This window comes from Orbicella faveolata, unplaced genomic scaffold (genome assembly GCF_042242905.1).
Source record: "Orbicella faveolata isolate gen_17 unplaced genomic scaffold, um_ofav_v1 contig_35, whole genome shotgun sequence".
Classification (NCBI taxonomy): domain Eukaryota; kingdom Metazoa; phylum Cnidaria; class Anthozoa; order Scleractinia; family Merulinidae; genus Orbicella; species Orbicella faveolata.
Window position 1 is genome coordinate 14,905,982 of NW_028301564.1, and position 15,366 is coordinate 14,921,347.

Here is a 15,366-nt window from a genome sequence, read left to right on the forward strand (position 1 = left end):
GCAAAATGGGTTAAACTAGGAAACAATGGTCATACTTCTAAAGTGGGTCGCACTTAGAAAAGTGGTTTACACTTGAAAAATTGGGTCACACTTTGAAAAATGAGTCACACTTGGAAAAATGGGTCACATTTGGAAAAATGGGTTACACTTAGAAAAGTGGGTCACAATTGGAAAAATGGATCACACTTGCAAAAAAGGGTCAAACTTGTAAAAAGGGGTCACACTTTGAAAAATATTGGGTCGCTTATGGAAAAAAGGAGGTGACACTTGTAATAATGGGTTACACTCGGAAAAATGGTTCCCACTTGGAAAAATGGGCCACACTGGGAGAAAATGGTCAAACTTGTAAAAATGGGTCACACTTGGAAAAGTGGGTCACAATTGGGAAAATGGGTCACGCTTGGCACGACCCTTTCGGCGCGGAATTTAAGTGCTTTATGAGCCCGTGAAACATGAGCAGCGTTATACGCTATGATAATGAGATACAACCTAACAACACCTAGCAACGAGCTAGCAACGGATTTGTTGACGGTGAGGGTACGGGTTTTTAAACCAATCGTATTCTGCCACGCTTTGCCTATTGTGTGTAGAAACAGCCTAAATTAATTGTCGAAGATTCAAAGTAATGGCGGACTTCGAAAGGACACTAGTTTTGCGGTCCGAAACCGATTTATCTGGTGTCGAAAAATCACTTCGGTGAAAGCAAAGATATTACGCTATGGTTTAGAATTAAAATTTTGAAAGCTTATGGCGGATTTTCAGAAGTTTTTCTGAAGGAAAGAGCTGTTGAGAACAGAAGTTAGATGGTTAAAGGATTCTATTGTCAAGTAATTGTCTTAGTCCCATTTTATTTCTTCGTGCTCTTAGAATTTGTCTGGGGAACATTTTGAGCGTTTATCGCCGCCATTACGACCATTTGTTCAGAGGCCGTTACTATCCTAGAGTTTGAAACACTATTTTCGCTGAAGCGAAGCGAAGTCCATTTATCGTTTACATTTGAGCATCACTATACACAAGAGATTTATGCATGTATTTTCTGTCGAAGTTCTCCCAAATATATTCAGATCGGCAAAGAAAAGTACAAATATACGCTAAAGTGTGATCTTGAATTCATACGTGAGCGAAACGCTGACATCCTATTCTAACCAATATAAACTGCACAGTAACTTAAATCTAAATTAACAATGTAGGTTAGTTTACTCTTGAGGTTGTTTATTTCTCTTTAAATGCGCTTCCTTTTTTTCAGGAATCAAGTCTCTGTTCTTTGGATGAACAACAAGATGATGCTCCTCTAACATTTTCTTAAGACGCTTTGTAGAAAGCTTAACATGAGAAAATGTTGAAGCGAGCTGAACAAAATCTTTATGGGTACTCTCTCCTCCTTGTTCACCCAAAAATCCGAGAGGAAAGTGCCATCTTCTCAAGAACGGGACGATATGTTCTTCAAGCATGCGCATCTTTGGGGGAAGGTAGCATCTGGGAAGTTGCTCCCAAAGAAAGTGACAAATGCCTCTATGTCTCTTTCCGTTGACAAGGTAAAAAAAGTTCACTAATGCACGAGAGAAAGAAAAAGAAAAAAAATATATACATAACAGATAGTTAATTTGAAAGTGTAGGTTTTGCGCCTAGCACATCTATTTCTGCATCTTCCACTGCCTCACTGGAGTTGTACTTGGAGTGGCACTGGGAGAAAAGTGTCAGAATAGTTTCGTACTTCTCCTGGATGACTGAAGCTTCCGGCATCCTCAAGCGATGGAGCTGTATCTTTTGTTGTGTCCACTACTTTTTCACACAGTCTCTTGATGTTATGAACCTGCCAAAGAATATAAACCCAAACTTAGCCTTGGCAAACGTACTTTTAGATTTTCTGGCACAGCCCTTTTTAATTCACTACCTTGTAAAATCCAACAAGCTGTATCACTCTCCTCTTTTAAAAATCTTGTCAAAGCCCATTTTATTTATAGCACCTAATTTATGATATCTATTTTTTTCCCTACCAGTTCATGCTTGTAACTCGTTTCAATTTTTTAAACTCTTTTTTTTATAACTATTTCAACTACTAGACGTTAGTTTTTTTTAACTCTATTTTTATAACTATTTTATACTATTAGACGTTTCATATTTTTAGAAATTGTATTTAGCAGGGCCCCTCTGGATACCAGCCACTGTGCTGAATGGGCCACCCTGCATAAATAAAGTTTTACCTACCTACCTACCTACCTACCTACCTACCTATTTCAAGCTTTATACTTATACTTGTTAAGTATTGAAAAGTATATTACTATTTAAAATAAGAAAAGCAACTCAACTTTTTTTTTGTTAACTGACCTTTAGGCAGATATCCACATGTTTACCAACAGAGCTTTAACTGTGGTAGGCTTGTCGCTTAACATTGATCTCCTGGAGAAAATTTTCAATGGCCGTGTTCACCACACCAGATCCCTTTAGCGGTGAAGTACTGGTTTGGATGGCCAGTAACTAAGCACGCTGAAAAAACATCAGAAAAGAAAATACAGAAGCTAATAAAACACACTAAAGAGAAGACAGATTCATTAGTGTAGTTTGTAGCATTATCAGCTCTTTCAACTAAGAAGCACGATCAAGCAGAAATGGTGAACCTGTACCTTGCAAAAATCTGCTGAATCGACTCTAGAATTTAAGTTGATGTGCTTGCGACGGAAATAAATGACCTTTGCTCTGAGAGGTCTCGGTTGAAATTACTTTTTGTTACCGTGTCAATCGTTACAGATACCTATCTCTTGCAAAAAGGATCTCATTAGATATTTTAATAAATTTATGATTAGAATTGATTGTGTTCAGAAAATTTCCGAGTTTTGTCTCTTTGAAGATGATTTCCAGTCCGTTCTGCGCAGTCTCAGCATCCTAATGGTTATAAACATGAACACTCCCACTCGATGGAAAGCAAATCGATGTTATTCGTTACGAACTACATACCTTATCTTTGAGACCTTTCATGTTATTTTTCCAACTGCCTCATTGATTTTTACAGCTGCGAAGTTGTTACATAAAGTGATATGTCAAAGAACGGAACATAAAGCTTCGGTCCATATAATGGCGGTTGACATGAAACTTTGAATTTACTTCAAGTAAGTAGTTGCGAAATGTTCACCTTTTGTGACGTCATGAAACAAAACAAAACAAAACAAAAACATCATGAAACTAAACAATCTCATTTCCAGAGTCTTTGTTCTCCTTGACCAGCGGTCGAAAAACGAGAGCTCTGGGAGCAACCATTTTGAAATAACCGTATTCTAGTGATTCTGCCTATTCGGTTTAACTGCGCAGTCTGCATCTATGGCGCATGCCTGAAATGGTTGCTTCCAGAGCTCTCGTTTCCCGAGCGCTGGTCAAGGGGAACGAAGACTCTGGGAACGAGATTGGAAACAAAACAAAAAAACGTAAACAACTCTCGAGAGTACGGACTGGAAATCGATCATCTTTAAAATTTGTAATGTTTCTAAGGAATAAATTGTGCCAAATAATGTATGCAATAAATCGGAAGACTAGCTGTTTCGTTGACGAACCTATAAACAGATATCCGTTCACTAACATATATGGGATTTATGCACATTTCCTGTCAATATTTGGTGTTCTAATAACGGAGGCTTTGGGCAAACAAGTAAGAATAAAAATCAGCAATAATAATTTCGATAACGTTTCGATGACTTATTCATCATTTTCAAATTCGTTAAAGTAAAAGTCAGATTCTTGACATTCTTATGAGTTCTTTATGTGCTTAGAATGTGTGTGAAAGTCTCGTTGCATGTGATTAAAAACTCTACAATGTGGAATGTTGCGAGTGTTAATTAAATATTAAATAGTTTTGCTTTGATTGAGTCAGACTGAGTGTTCAGTTTAGAGTACTAGGGTTAGGGGAGGGAAAAAATGACTTCAGTTGCGGGTTTTCTGGATCAGGGGATTTTCACACTTGGGTGCTGCCCAAGGGTTGGAAATTTGACATGGCAGCAGTGTCTCTGACAAAAACAAGTTAACAAGGGATTGAAATTTGACATTCACTGGGTGCGAGCAGAGACGAATTTGACTCTGGTTTCCTTAAAATTGTGAAATTCCTCTGGGTCTACCCGCCCCTTCCCCCCGCCTAACATCAGATTCCAACGTCTGGGATAACATGCGATTTCCTTCCATCACAGTACCTTCTTGTAGAAAGGACTTTAAAAATAAGATATTATTTTTGAGAATGGACAGAGGATAATATGAAAACCTTTTTTTTTCCAGCTGAAAAGTACACAAGATCAGAGGGTACAAGAAAGACTTATAGAAATGGATATAAAAGCCATGTTGAATTTCCGACGCTAGGGCAGCACCTAAGTGCAAAAATCTTCTGATCCAGAAAGCCAGCCAAATCAATTTTCCCCCTCCCTTAGCCCTAGTACCCTAGGGTTTAACAGTGATAGTTTTTTTACTCTTTCCAACGATATTCGTCTGAAGATTGTCTTTTTTTTAGGCAGTCCATATGGGTAGTCCATTTAGCAGTCCATTTAGGTAGTCCATTTCGGTAGTCCATCGTGGTGGTCCATGGACTGGGGGCCAGCGAAATTCCTAGACCCCACGGCAAGTAGAGTCTGAAGCGCCGCGAAAAAATACTGGAAGTTCTTTACAACGAAAGAATTCTTCTTTCAACTCAATATTAAAAGGTGCATCGCTGCCAATTATGTAAAACCGTTGAACAACATCATTGAACATAACGGCGTTCTCACACGATTTCCTATTTTGGCTTTGAAAATTGATATCATTCATGGTGAAATAAACTATGGTACCACGGTGTAAATTTAAGTGCAGGCAAAGTAGTATTTATAGACAGCTCACCTTTCGTTGAATTTTTTATCTTGAACTTTTATAATGATATTGTAATTTTAAGAAGTGGTAATTTTAATCTTACATCATTTTAAACCCTAATGGTACAATTAAGTTACATTTTTATTCCAGTGGAATTCTTTCATTTTTTAATTTCTATAATAATATTGCAGTTTTAGGTAGAAGTAGTTTTAATCTTAATCACAAACACTGCGAAGCGCGATTGAGCTTTGGAAATGAAAGCTATATAAATTCACGTATTATTATTATTATTATTATTATTATTATTATTATTATTATTAGTATAGGTAATAGCATGACTTGTAGTAGTATTTGGTAATAATACCGCGAGTGATATTTCAAAATATTGTCCAAAATACCACGTGCCGCGAAGCGGTGAGTGTTATTTGGAAAATTTTGTAATATTACGAGCCGGTATTATTGCCAAATACCACGTACAGGGCTTGCTATTACTTGTTTATAATAGAAGCCGAGAAATTTTCGGGAACGCACAAGAGACCTTTATTTCGTTACGGTTGAAAAAACAAACACAGGCGTCTGCATGCGTAACAATCCTTTTACGTCAATGAAAAAAATGATTGACACAAATTGTGAAACCAGTTCAAACCACTGAAGGCAAACAACATGAAATAGTTCAATGAAAGTTATTTTCAAATCACGGTTTTTGCAGTCACTTCAGCGTTGAAGCGAAACCACAAATTAAGAAAAGCTACGGGCGAGCTTCTCCCAGTGTTTAAATGCTGCTTTGTTGAAAAACACCAACGCCAGCTCTGTATTTCATCGTGACCTGACAGCCATGAAAGTGATGGACTACTGTTTGGTAGGCTGGCGTCGCTGTACGGTTGTGCGGAATGGGCAAACTGGCAAGAACTGAACGGGAATTCTGAACGGGAAATCGAGGAACGGGGAATCGAGGAACAGGGAATCGAGGAACGGGGAATCGAGGAACGGGGAACGGGGAATGGAGAATCTCTAAAAGGGGGAATCTCTAAAAGGAGTATCTCTAAAAGGGGCAATCTGTAAATTTTTTACACTCCTCACTCCTGATATTACTCTCGTGCCTTTTTTTCCTGTAGGCAAAACGATAATTTAATTTATTCTAAACCACAAAAGCAAATAACAAATTTTCATAACAGTATATTCTTAGTGTTTTCTTAGTTTTTCCCAGCTCCTACAAATTGATGGCGACTGAACAATATCTGCCTTTATCGTAAATTACACCAGAGAGCAGGATTTCGTCAAGCACTCCAAAACAACAGAACAAAACTAACAAACCTGGCAACGATATGTGCCTATGTTCTAAGCCCTAAAGGTTCTATCTATATTCTTAGTTCAGGAGTGACGTACAGATCTCGTTTGGATATCTAGCGATCGGCTTTCGCCAAAATCAGTGAGCTTACATATCACAGGCTCGTGTTTCCACGCGTAAGCTATCTTATTTCGATCCGTCTCCGCACGATAGTGGTGATTGCTAACCAACACATTTTAAGTCCCTGTGCGCTATTCCATTTTTGTGCAAGTAGAGCAGTTCTCCTGCAACATCAGCGGCAATCTTATCCATAAATGTGCCCTCTATTCCATTGCAGTCTTGACTGTCGATAAGGTACATTAACTCGTTTAACGAGCTCAGCTTTCCTTCACCGCCGAAAACTTCAGTATCGAAATACACGTACTCTAGCATAATTGCCATGGGGTCCTGGCAAACAGCTTTGAACTGGACGATGTTTTCGTGGCGTAGCTGTGACAACAACGTGGCCTCTTTGGCAAAATCTTCAACAAAGCCCGCAGAGGACGAGAGCAGTTTCTTCACTACGACGTCTACTGATTCGCGAGCGTTCTGGGAATATTTAGTTCTTAATACGGCACCAAATGAACCTTGTTCGATAACATCTTGTGTGCCGAGGTCATCCCACTTAAAATGTGGAAGACCTTGGAACTTAGCGACCTTTTTCTTTCGAAAAGTAAATGGCAGTGGAACTTTAAATTCCTCTCCACCTGACGGCATGGCGCAAAGAGCGGTCTGGATTAGCAAGGAATCACTGATTATACTGAGCAAATTTCCACCAAAATCTCTGACTAGAACAAAGGAAGTATTGTGAAAAACTGGCATGAAACTCTCCTTACCACCGATGCGACGCCTTGAATCAAACCTCCCGCGAGCAGTTGGCGATTCATGCATTCATATGGTTTCCCAGGTCGCCCGCCATTCAATTTTTTTGTAACTAGAAAATTATTGTAATGGAGTTTGAAATTTCCTCAATGGAAGATAATCTATATGTCTATAAACCGACGCTGTAATAAACTTCAGCACATATCGGCAAAATTTTCAAAACGTTAAACAACCTAGGGCTGTCAACAATTGAAATTGAACGCCTCACCAGGTATGTTTTAGCACAGTGAACGATGACAACCGATCTTGTCGCGACATCTTAGCGAAAGTGGTCGCAAAGAACAAGTCCGGATAAAATGTAGGTTAAAATTTGTTCGTCAGCGAATAACAATCCCTTATTGTCGTTTTTCTTTCATCGACCAACGTGTGGAACAAAGTGGCATATACATATAAACCTGAGATATATAGTCTGACAGATGTAACCTGACAGAGATATTCCCTGAGGAGGTCAGTCTTTAAACTTGACCTTAGCGCGTTCCTGTGACATTTCCTGTAAAATGGCTAGATTGCGGAAAGTCAGAGGCAGTAATAACTACTAATAATAAACTTTACCTGGTTTTTAAAAACATTTATTAAAAGGTATTTTATCCTGCGAACAGGCGTTCTAGCGAGAGCATTTGGAACGGACGAAAAGAAATATTTGCGAGCGAAGGGAAGCCGAGCCGAGCGTTGCAATTTCGTTTCGCAAATTTCCCACTTGAGAGCATGTTCGCAGGCCATAAGCATTGAAGATTCCCACATTTAAAGATTTTCAGTTGTAATGATTCCCTCTTTTAAAGATTACCGCTTTTAATGATTCCTGCTTTTAATGATTCCCGCTTTTAAAAATTCCCACTTTTAAGGATTCCCGCTTTTAAAGATTCCCGCTTTTAAAGATTCCCCATTTAAAGGATTCCCACTTTTAAAGATTTCCGCCTTTAAAAATTCCCGCTTTTAAAGATTCCCCGTTTAAAAGATTCCCGCTTTTAAAGATTCCCCCTTTTAGAGATCTCCCTTTTTAGAGATTCTACCTTTTAGAGATTCCCCCTTTTAGAGATTCCCCCTTTTAGAGATTCCCCCTTTTAGAGATTCCCTCTTTTAGAGATTCCCCCTTTTAGAGATTCCCTCTTTTAGAGATTCCCCCTTTTAGAAATTCCCTCTTTTAGAGATTCCCCCTTTTAGAGATTCCCCCTTTTAGAGATTCCCCCTTTTAGAGATTCCCCCTTTTAGAGACTCCCCCTTTTAGAGATTCCCTCTTTTAGAGACTCCCCCTTTTAGAGATTCCCTCTTTTAGAGATTCCCCCTCTTAGAGATTCCCCCTTTTAGAGATTCCCCCTTTTAGAGATTCCCCCTTTTAGAGATTCCCCCTTTTAGAGATCCCTCTTTTAGAGATTCCCCCTTTTAAAGATTCCCCCTTTTAGAGATTCCCTCTTTTAGAGATTCCCCCTTTTAGAGATTCCCTCTTTTAGAGATTCCCCCTTTTAGAGATTCCCCCTTTTAGAGATTCCCCCTTTTAGAGATTCCCCCTTTTAGAGATTCCCCCTTTAGAGATTCCCCCTTTTAGAGATTCCCTCTTTTAGAGACTCCCCCTTTTAGAGATTCCCCCTTTTAGAGATTCCCCCTTTTAGAGATTCCCCCTTTTAGAGATTCCCCCTTTTAGAGATTCCCCCTTTTAGAGATCCCTCTTTTAGAGATTCCCCCTTTTAAAGATTCCCCCTTTTAGAGATTCCCCCTTTTAGAGATTCCCCCTTTTAGAGATTCCCTCTTTTAGAGATTCCCCCTTTTAGAGATTCCCCCTTTTAGAGATTCCCCCTTTTAGAGATTCCCCCTTTTAGAGATTCCCCCTTTTAGAGATTCCCCCTTTTAGAGATTCCCCCTTTAGAGATTCCCTCTTTTAGAGATTCCCTCTTTTAGAGACTCCCCCTTTTAGAGATTCCACCTTTTAGAGATTCCCCTTTTTAGAGATTCCCCCTTTTAGAGATTCCCCGTTCCCCGTTCTCCGTTCCCCGTTCCTCGATTTCCCGTTCCCCGTTTTAGAGATAGTCAATTCTGAACCTGTTGGCCGACAGGAGAGCTGATGATGGATAAGATCTGTCGCTGTTCTGCTTCGTCGCCTTCCTCCCAGTCTGCCAATGAACGCTCGCTTGTGTGGCCTGTTACACCGATGATAGCACTTCTTGACTGATTCGAGGCCTTCAGCTTCTTAACAAGCTTTTTTCTTACCGAATGGTTGGTTAACTTTCTTCCCTCTACATCCAATTCCGCTTCCAAGGCCATATTCTTCATGGAGTCGACCTTAATGACACCCATCCTCTCTTTCCTGTACCACACTTCGGATTTCGGTTTTTCAATAATGGCGAGATAAAACGGGCCACTGTTTCGCATTTCTTCAGGTCAGTTGACAAGATATGTTTTGAAGAACTGGACTGGACAACGGGCACCACTAGTGGCAAACATCTTTGGCTGGATGGCTCTTCGTTTCTTTCTTAGACCGCCTTGCCGGGTCTTTGTTGGGTTTTCTTCGAGTGTTACGTACTCTGTCCCTTGGTCGTCCTTGTTCAAGCTGAAATCTTCGACAAACATTTCATGGTGCTCTTGGCAACCTCGAAAACCAAAATGAAGGGTGAGCAGATACCACAGAGTATAAAGGAGTGACTTTGGGTTTTGTTCGCCAGGTACACGATATTTCCATAGCTAGCTCTTCATCTTGGACGGTAAATAAGTGCTTTAGTTGCATTAGGTCGTTTTCCGTGGCCTTTTCGCGAAGGGCTCTTGCTTTTCCCTCCAGGACCTGTCTGCACTTGACGAATTTTCGTTCCTTTCCTATGGATATTTTGTTGGCATTTTGTTTGAGGTGCCTGTCGAGGGCAGCTAACATAACCCTTTGGCTGTCCGGCTCATAGTCGGAGCCATCGCTTTTGCGAATTTCGGTAAAGAATCGCGAGAGACATTCATCCAGTTCTTTAGCTTCGTATTTGACAATGTCATCGTTAAGATAAGACCCTTGCTTTCTGCCCACGACTTCCTAACATTCATCCACGTCTTAGTAGTTTTGACTGTATTTCTGTTTACTACTTTTTCGGCGAGCTTTTCTATTTCCTCACAGGAAATTTCCGGGAACCTTGCCGCCATTTTTTTGAAAACAAAAGCAAAAACGTAATCTCTGTTTAGTGTTGACATGGTAACCTTGTTGTACCATCCATTTTTGTTGTTATACCACTATTACGCGGAAATAGAGATACTATCAACCAATCAAAACGCCGAAATTTCTCGGCTTATATTATAATTATTATTAGTTATTGTTATGAAACGCTGATGTGGATTTGCATGTCGATTTTGTATTTTTCAGTTTGGATGTGTTTGTTCGCGAGCTTAAATTCACCGGACAAAGCAAAGCACTTGTGTCGGACATAACTGCTCCGTTTACAATCTGTATTAAACACTGGCTCCGAGTCACACCTACTTTTGCTAATTTGCAAAACAAAGATGGACGATCCCAAAACGGCCCTAGTTTCCAGTGCAACTCGGTTTGAGCTGTAGCATTCGAATGTAAAATCATAACGAGTTGGTAATTTTCCTGTAAAGACCCCACGTTCAGTTAATAAGTAGTTAGTATTTTTGATACATTTTGAAGACCGGAGAATACATACAAGTATGCTTTGTGCGTCAGTGCTTCTCAAACTCATTAATAATTCATCAAGTTTAGACAAAGGAAGTCATCACCGTGACGGTGTTTGGAAATCTGATCTTAATTAGCATAGATTTTTACGATTTTATTTCTCCGTTTTCTCCTTAGCTTTAGTTTCGCTTGAGAAAATATACCAAAAACTCAAGACATGTTTGACCACATTTCTAAACACCTCGAAGTTCGTTCCGCTGCACGTCGTATTTTCAACTCTCTTCTCGGTGTTTGGAAATGTGGTCAAACACGGTCTTTCGTGTTTTATATATTACATCAAAATAGCGGCTGGCGGGATTCGCTCATCGCAGACGAAGCCGATATCTCCAGTCCGTGTTTTTGTGTGCAAACTTGCTGCTACCTTTGTGTACAGCATCAAAAATTAAAAACGTTTTCTTGCCTGTGTTTGAATTACGTGTGAACATTGCATTCGTGAATTGACTTACATATCGCACTTAGTAGCTTTTTGCCCCAATTGAGTTATATTTCACGACATACAAAAGGGCTAGGAGTTGAAACTGCATGCTGTAAATAAGTTCACGCGGTATTGCGAAGTACAACATCTGAACCACTTTATCTGTTGCCGGCTGCAGTTAAATAGATTAATGCAGTTTGTATCATTCTCTCCCTTTCTGCCCACTTTTAGGACTTTTCTTGTAATTTCGGCAGGACGCCTTTGGATTACGTTTGGTTGTTCTTTACCATGTTTACAGGAGTATAGTACCTCTCACAACTGGTCGAAATGCTCTTGTATCTCCTATTGAATTACTTCGGGTGAAATCAAGATTGTCGCCTGATGAACCATTTCAGCCGGTAGATTAATTTGGGTCTCCGGCTTAAATTCAAATTCGATTCGGCTCATGCGACGAGCGGCGTCTGAATCAGGCCTCAACTGATTTTAAAGAAAAGACAAAATGGTTTATGCTTGACACGTTATATTAGTGCAAACCTTTGTTTGCGAAGAGAGAAAAGCAACTAACAGACAAACGTGATTCGTGAATTTATGTGAAAAAAGCACCGTTAAAGGCAGCTAAAAGTATATTTGTTGCGTACATCTTTTCAAAATTCGTACGCGAAATGGGATCAAAACACCCATCGCTTTGCCACCTTCCATACATTAACTGCACCAGCCAGCTGTGATTTTCGCACACGTGAACAAACCATGCAACACCAACGCAAACTAACATAATAACACCCTGCATAAATGTTTTGCCTTCCAGTAATTTTAACGATGCGACCTATTTGCGTTGAGAAAATCAAAAAGCAAAAGTAAGCTAGAGAAATTTCGTATCTGATTTACAAATACACTAATGAATCTTTCTTTCTTACATTTTTAATGGGTTTTAACAATAAATTTCCTTTACTTCACTGGAGATAATTTCGTAATACACCTGTCACAATTACAAATAAGAACAGCTGGTAAACTACTGACTTGACCAAAAGATCGATAGATATGATTTTCATTCAAAGCGTTCTTGACTTTCCCTGAGCCATAACAGCTATACAAGATGATTCGGCAAAGTCTGATTTTAACAATTTTTCTCATCACATTTGCGACTCGCGCTGCAATACTAGGTAAGAGAATCAGATTGTACCTTTTAGCTTTATTGGACTAACAATAGGAGTTTACCATGATCAGTAAGAAAACCTAAGACAACACACTCATGTGCCAGACCTATATTCAGATTAAGTTGAAGCCTGTGAAAAAAAAAACTTTAATTTAGACCACGCCAAAAAAGTACCCTAGCCCAAGGTAAAGTTTAATAGGCCACTTCCAACTTGCCTTTGGTCTCTGTGTTAAAACGAGTCTTCGTGCAAAACCATTCATATAAGTGAAAATGGGTTCCACCTACATGTTTATTTTCATGCAAATCAAACCAGTTTCATATGAAAGGTTTTGCACGAAGACTCGTTTTGAAACAGAGGCACAAGATAACTCGGAAATGGCGTATTAAGGGTAGAGTTTTTTTCGTACGTATCCAATTCATGTGCTCAATACTTACTGTGCACTCTATTACTATGCCAAATTTCTTGGTTTAGACCAGGAGCCACCTGTGTTCACGTACTGTCCAAGTGACATAGCAATAGATGATGTTACAACACCTGAACACAGCGTTGAATGGCAGGAGCCTACAATCACGGACAATTCAGGCGTGTCGCCATCAGTAAGTTCCAACAGGCAGTCTGGAGCCCTTTTCGCTGTTCCTGGCTCGTATGAAGTGCTATATGTGGCCATAGATGCGTCTGGAAACGAAGCAACCTGCAGCTTTCGAATAACCTTGAAACGTAAGTACGGAGCTAGCTCATTCCAAGCGCCGCGCTGATATGCTCATATGTTAAGTCTTCATCAACACTTGTCATGAGAAGTGTTGCATAATCAAACTTTCGTAATGATGTTGTTACAAATTGCTAACATGGTTTCTTCTTTTTATTTCCAGGCAAAATTTGCCCACTGTACGCACCCCCTAAGAACGGAGCATTAGCTTGTTACAAGACGGATGGCGTGGCTTATATCTGTGCTGCGATGTGCAAGAATGGGTCCGACTTTGTATTCAATCCTCCTATGCTGTATTTTTGTTCATCCGGACAATGGCAATTCTATGCCTTGCCTCCGCCATTCCCGTACTCGAAACAGCTTCCATGGCCTGACTGCTCAAGTAAGCAAATATTATTACTACTCATCACCGTTAGTAAAGGTATACTGAAAAAAAAAAATGACATTCACTGTAAAATCGTTGGATTGAAACGGCTAAATTACCAAGCGTTAGATACTATTGTTCTACCGGACGATGGAGATTTTTTTTTTCCGCTTAAAGCTTCATTCACGTTTTCCTCAATTTAATAAAACATTCAATCATATTATATTTGGCTTGACTTGGCCGGAGTGAAACACAACTAATTATGTTTTGGCTTTTTCAGACACCGCAAACCAGTCTTACATTAAAGAGTATGGATATCCCTACTTTTTCTTTGATGGTGATGTAAATGATCCTGACGTCCAAGCCGTCATAAAGACGAATTACATTTCCTTGTTGACCTCTCCTCTGGTCCCTCCATTCTTCTGTCTGCCGGAGGAACAATGCAAAGCGGATAACGTAGAAGCCTTTGCTGGCTCCTCAGGTATTGCAATATCAGCAGCCCGATTTGAGCATCAATTGGACGGTGTATTCGTCATGCTTGTAATTGGAAAGTACGCGTCATTTTTCGCGCGCTGTTGCGGTGCACTATGATGAGTAAACTGCTACGTTTTTCAGCATTCATAACGACGTTTAATCTATGGTTTGTTCGTTTCTCGAATTTTGTCATAGTTTTGATTAATTGGTAATAGGACATCGCGTCGTCCAATTCAGTCTGTAATCGTCCTCGTGATTAACAAATCGGACTCCCGCTTCGCGGTCGTCTGATTTTGTTAATCACTCGCATGATTACAGCCCGAATTGGACTTCACTCAATCCTATTACCATTATTTATTATTAGTAATTGTAATTGGACCTAGTGGAGTACAATTCAGAGAGTAATCGTCCAAGTAACTTCTTTTGAGCGAAAACGTCTGTAGCGCTTTTTATAAGTTTTTGTAGGAAACATAGCGAAGAAAGCCATTAAAGCGCGCGTAGTTGACGTTTCCCTAATTCGCAATTTTTTAAGTCTTCCATCGTTAAGTCTTCTTGGGAGCTGAATTAACTGGCAATATTTTAAAAGTCTCTTACAAAAGTTAGCAGAATTGGGCAAATGTTGTTAGAAAAGATGTAGACGACCGCCAGTTGGGACTGCAAGAGGAGACTAGCTTGAGGCACTCAAATCCATAAGCCTCCATTAATAATTAAAGGCGTCGTATCCAAACTTGCTTTTACTAAGGTCAGAACTGAGATACTGTAGTATATCAAACTTTTGCTCAGTTCCCGCTCTCAAAAACAACATATCATAACTCAATTCTAAGGCGTTTTGTCTTCTTTTTTTGCTTTGTTGCAGTTTGAAGTATCAGCTCAGAAGCACGTTGAAGCACAACTCGTGAAACTGGACGTTGCAAGAATCTACTGCATCGATTCTAGAATATAATTTGATGTACTTGCGACAGAAATAAATGTCCTTTGCTCTGAGAGGTCTCCTTTGAATTTGTTTGTTACCGTGTTAGTCGTCACACACAACCATTCCATGCAAAGACTCTCATTAGATAATTTAATAAATTTATGAAAAGTAAAGTGTTTGGGAATCTTTGAAAAGTCGCCAGAAACCTTCTGCACTAGTCTGATCCAGCATCTCGAAACACGGCGCTTCCTCGCTTTGCATTGCAAGTTTAACTTTGTTAAAACCCCTGGTAATTGGAATAAATTGGAGAGTATCTTAGAGTTGTTGTGGCCCAATATTATTATGATGACAGTTGTGACTGATGGAGTACTATCGAAGACGAATTCAAGTCATTTGAGTGTTGAAAGGTTATGCAGATAAGATTGGCAATTATTTCAGTAGTCATCATTACGTGTAATTACTACGTTCGTTTAGAAGTGAAATCAACATTTATAACATAAGGCGGGCGCTAGTCCTATCTAATTCCTATAGGCCCTTTGCACGATCCGGTCACATGGTACGGAATAAATTATGCTGGGACGTAAGCTACACAGTGGGACTTCCAAAACAAAGGAACTCGCACCAGTCCAGCCCGACTTTCCTTTGTTTTGAAAGT

General features: G+C 39.7%; 2 protein-coding genes and 1 pseudogene across 2 annotated transcripts; 1 reads left to right on the top strand and 2 right to left on the bottom strand.

Annotated features, from left to right (window-relative positions):
* Nucleotides 1-6,023: 6,023 nt before the first annotated feature.
* Nucleotides 6,024-7,461, bottom strand: LOC149103435 (uncharacterized). The gene has a single exon (XM_089274376.1). The coding sequence runs from the start codon at nucleotides 7,034-7,036 to the stop codon at nucleotides 6,329-6,331; it is 708 nt and encodes a 235-aa protein (XP_089130502.1). The 5' UTR covers nucleotides 7,037-7,461; the 3' UTR covers nucleotides 6,024-6,328.
* Nucleotides 7,462-9,040: 1,579 nt separating this feature from the next.
* LOC149103436 (uncharacterized) lies at nucleotides 9,041-9,735 on the bottom strand (annotated as a pseudogene).
* Nucleotides 9,736-12,110: 2,375 nt separating this feature from the next.
* Nucleotides 12,111-14,782, top strand: LOC110043027 (sushi, von Willebrand factor type A, EGF and pentraxin domain-containing protein 1-like). Its single transcript, XM_020748435.2, has 5 exons — nucleotides 12,111-12,260; nucleotides 12,726-12,971; nucleotides 13,124-13,342; nucleotides 13,605-13,805; nucleotides 14,655-14,782. Exons 1-5 carry the CDS (start codon nucleotides 12,194-12,196, stop codon nucleotides 14,657-14,659), a joined length of 738 nt encoding a protein of 245 aa, XP_020604094.2. The 5' UTR covers nucleotides 12,111-12,193; the 3' UTR covers nucleotides 14,660-14,782.
* The last annotated feature ends 584 nt before the right edge of the window (nucleotides 14,783-15,366 follow it).

Coding starts and splice junctions, on each gene's coding strand:
- LOC149103435 (XM_089274376.1), bottom strand. CDS start 7,036: ATGCATGAATCGCCAACTGCTCGCGGGAGGTTTGATTCAAGGCGTCGC.
- LOC110043027 (XM_020748435.2), top strand. CDS start 12,194: ATGATTCGGCAAAGTCTGATTTTAACAATTTTTCTCATCACATTTGCG. Junction 12,972..13,123: donor CTTTCGAATAACCTTGAAAC/GTAAGTACGGAG, acceptor TTTTATTTCCAG/GCAAAATTTGCCCACTGTAC. Junction 13,343..13,604: donor TCCATGGCCTGACTGCTCAA/GTAAGCAAATAT, acceptor TGGCTTTTTCAG/ACACCGCAAACCAGTCTTAC.